At 39.6% G+C, this 4,245-nt stretch overlaps 1 protein-coding gene across 1 annotated transcript in view; it reads right to left on the bottom strand.

Moving 5' to 3' along the window:
* Ralgapb (Ral GTPase activating protein, beta subunit (non-catalytic)) overlaps positions 1 to 4,245 on the bottom strand; it is a 67,832-nt gene that overhangs the window by 33,363 nt on the left and 30,224 nt on the right. The window contains exon 14 of the mRNA XM_013010706.1: positions 1,146 to 1,328. Coding sequence (XP_012866160.1) covers positions 1,146 to 1,328 — 183 coding nt within the window. The remainder of the gene's footprint in view (positions 1 to 1,145; positions 1,329 to 4,245) is intronic.

The raw sequence follows: 4,245 nt of genomic DNA, 5'->3' as shown, positions 1-4,245 counted from the left end.
CTGAAGAGCTGAGGGACAGCGCCCAGGCCCAGAGTTCAGGCCCCACGACCGGAACCCCCCCGAAAAAAATCATGCAAATCCAAGTGAAAGATACAACATTAATTTAGCTAAACATGGGATGATTAAAGACATTTTAGATTGAATCAAGGCTCAGTGTTGAGGCCTTGAGTTCACATGAATAAAAGACATTAGAGTATCTAATATACCAAAGAAAAGCTCATCAAATGATTGACATTTTTCAATAATTTCTAGTATCCTAACTTCAGAAGTTATAATGAATATGACTAAGATTTTATTAATAATGTTTAGAATATTCATGAGCCTAACATCTCTTCTTTCACATTCACTATGTATGCTTTATTTTATTTTTTGGTGGTACTGAACTCAGGACTGGCTTTTGCTAGACAGATGCTCTATCACTTAAGCTATGCCTGCAGCCCTTTTTGCTCTGGTATCTTATTATTTCATTCTCTTCTCCCCCACCTCCCCCCACACCATATTTTTTTTAAAAAAATTTTGGTCGTGGGGCTTGAACTCAGAGCCTGATTGCTGTCTCTGAGCTTTTTTTGCTCAAGGCTAGCACTTTACCACGTTGAGGTATAACGCCACTTCCAGTTTTTTGGTGGTTAATTAGAGGTTAAGAGTCTCACAGACTTTCCTGCCCAGGCTGGCTTTGAACCACAATCCTCAGATCTCAGGCTTCTGAGTAGCTAGGATTGCAAGTGTAAGCCACGGGCACCAGGCTTGCTCTAGTTATTTTTGAGAATAGTGTCTTGCTTTCTGCAGTCTTCCTATACATGCTTCCTACTGTGGCTAGGATGACAGGCACATACCAATGTACCAACCTATTGGTTGAAATAGGGTCTCAGAAACTTCTTTCCCAAACTATGATCTTCTTAATCTTTGCCTCCTGAATAGCTAGGATTACAGGTGCGAGCCATAGAAATCTGGTTCATTATGGACTCTTTATAATGCCTGCTTCCCTATAAGGTAGAAGGCAGTGAAAATTGACTAGATACCTGTGCCCACCAGAAAAATGTGTGGGGAGTAACATTTTTACCTAGAATCCTTATTTATAGACAAGCTGGGCTCTAGCTCTCCAGGTAGAACAAAAACAAAACAAAACAAAAAAAAAACAAACTTACCTTTTCATCAAGCATATCAGGGTGCTCAGTCAGCCAGACACATAGACACTGAAAAGCCGCCACTATCATGGAGTGCAGGTCCCGGGAGTGTAAAGGGGCTGGCCGACTGCACTGGTATACAATGTAGCTGCACACAGAACTGATGGCCCGTTTTCGGTCCCCTGAGTCGACCATCACCTTCACCTAAGCATGGTCATTTGGGGAACAGAAAGAATTACCCAACAATCACTGTACCAACTTGAAAACATTTTCTCTGAAGCTAGGCATATTTGAGAATGTGATATACTGCAGAAGGCTGTGCTTTTTGATTATTTATATACAGGAACAGAGTATTTCATTCTCTACTAAAACAGTGGCATTTTTCAAGTCCTAAAGCAGTATTTTACTTTGGCCTAGTTTCTCGTATCATTAAACCTACTCATCATTGCTGAGATTGGAAGATAGCTGGCAGTAGCTTGGTGGCTGCTTGGTGGCAAACACACTGCACATATTTAAAGTGCCCATAGGGCTGGGCACCAGTGGCTCACGCCTATAATCCTAGCTACTAAGAAGGCTGAGATCTAAGGATCACAGTTCAAAGCCAGGTGGGCAAGAAAGTCTGTGATACTCTAATCTCTAATTAAGCACCAAAAAAGTCAGAAGTGAAGTTACTCAAATGATAGAGACAAAAAAAAAATGATAGAGACAAAACTGTACAAAATATGCTTTCTTCATCTTTCCCTCTTCCTTCTACAGAGCATAGTTATATTCAGACTTATCTACATTTTTGCATGTATCTATTATCCCTTTTTATTTTTGAGGTAGTATTCCTTTATATGAACATATACAAAATTGTCTATTGAGGATCTTATTAATAGTTATCTGGGTTGTTAACAGCTTCTAGATATTACTAATAAAACTTCTGCATATATTTATACACAGTTTTTTTTCTTGTTACTGTTTATTTTTGTGAAAGAAGGTCTTGCTATGTAAAACTCAGTCTGGCCTTAAGTCTTCCAGCTACTAGGATTACAGGTCGATACTACCACTAGATACTACCAATAAACCACTAAAAAAAACCAGAAGTGATTCTGTGGCTCAAGCAGTAGAGCACTCGCCTTGAGCTGAAAAGCACAGGGACAGTGCCCAAGCCCAGAGTTCAAGCCCCATGACCGACAAAAAAAAAAAAAAAAACAACTTTATTTTTTAACAAGGTTGTTTTAGCATTTATGGATTTTTCCTTGTGCTTTTCTTTTAATGATCACAGGTGTTTAAGAAGCAACTTCCAGACTTCAGATCCAGCTACCAAGGAGATTCTACTAGGCAGTGGTGGCTTCCTAATCTTCTGTCCAGATATGGATGTGGTAGATAGTATCTCAGTTTTTGGATCCATGACACTCACTTACCAGGCAGGAGCTTCTTAATGCCAGTCTTACCATTTGGACTCAGCTCAGCATACCCTCTTCATTTTGCTGCCTCACTGTCTCAGAAGCACACAGTGCATGATGGTACCAACATAAAAGTTAATAGAATCCACATTGTGCACCACTGGACCATCCACAATTTCTTGGATTCAGTCCACTGTCCATAGCAGACTCTAGACACCATGATCTCATTGCTCTTAACTCACTCTTCTTGACAACTTAAGAGTACTCTGTACTCCTGAGTTTGTTAAATACAGAGATTTCACCTGAGAAATGTCACCAAAACCTCTACCTGCTTTCCGGGAAGCCAAATATTTTCCGAACTGCACTGATTGATCACAGATCCATTTGTCCTTCTGAGGAATGTTCTGCATATCCTGGAGACTAATATAATGATTCTGTTTTTGTTGGCATAACTCACACCTCAACTCCACTAGGGCCATCTTTAGCAAGTGAAGAACTCATTCAATTCAACTTTCAAGATGTTACAACTGACCAATTTCTTTGCACTGCTATACTGCTGTCAAACACCAGGCAATGGAAAGAAAGACTATTACTGATTGTTGAGCATTCTTTATGGACTCTGGAGTCCAAATACAATAAAATGATTATTTTCTTTTTTGTTACTTTGAATATTTTTAGAAAAAAACTTTTAAAGTCCAATTATCTATTTGTTCATCTATAATGTAATACCAAAGAAATCTTATATAACCCAAAGTCACAAGGATTTTTGAGCTTGGCTTATCTTGCTCAATGATATATTCCATCTATTTTCTTGCAAATGATATTTTCATTTTTTCTTTCATATTTTTCTTTTATGACTGTGTACTATTCCATGAAATATGTATTATATGTTCCTCATTTTAATTTTAAAAATTTTTTTTGGTCAGCCATGGGGCTTGAACTCTGGGTCTGGGTGCTGTCCCTGAGCTCTTCAGCTCAAGGTAAATGCTTTACCACTTGAGCCAGTGTCACTTCTGGTTTTCTGGTGGTTAATTGGAGATGAGAGTCTCATGGACATTCCTGCACAAGCTAGCTTTGAACTGTGATACTCCGATTTCAGCCTCCTAAGTAGCTAGGATTACAGGTGAGCCACTAGTGCCTGGTTAATTTTTAAATTTTTATTTTAAATGGAACTAAAAGCCAACTTGTCAGCCCTGGCTGGCTCTGAACTGCTATTCTCAAATCTTAGCCTCCTAAGTAACCACAATTATAAGCAGCAGCCACCAGCACCCTATCACAGCATATCTTTTTTTATTCATTCATCTGTCTAACACCTGATTGTTGTTGTTGTTTGCTAATACTGAGGTTTGAACTCGTGACTTACGCTTGCATGGCAGGTACTTTACGACTGAACTACACCACCAGCCTCAGTCCGTTTTGATTATTGTAGTTAATAATTATAAATAATTATAACTCATTAGTGGATCCAGAGCAGTGGTCCAACTAAGGCTAATTACTAACTATGAAGAGTGAACTAAGCCAAGTGCAGATGGCTCATGACTATAATCCTAGCTATGGGCTAGGAAGGTGGCTCAGTGGTAGAGTGTTTGCCTTGCATGCCCGAGGCCCTGGGTTCCATTCCTCAGCATCACATAAGCAAAAACAAAAAAGCTGGAAGTGGCGCTGTGGCTCAAGTGGTAGAGCACTAGCCTTGAGCTGAAGAGCTGAGGGACAGCGCCCAGGCCCAGAGTTCA

Source organism: Dipodomys ordii, unplaced genomic scaffold, assembly GCF_000151885.1.
Source record: "Dipodomys ordii isolate 6190 unplaced genomic scaffold, Dord_2.0 Scaffold13, whole genome shotgun sequence".
Classification (NCBI taxonomy): Eukaryota; Metazoa; Chordata; class Mammalia; order Rodentia; family Heteromyidae; genus Dipodomys; species Dipodomys ordii.
Note: the sequence above shows the minus strand (reverse complement) of the source record. Positions and strands in the feature narration are given on the sequence as shown.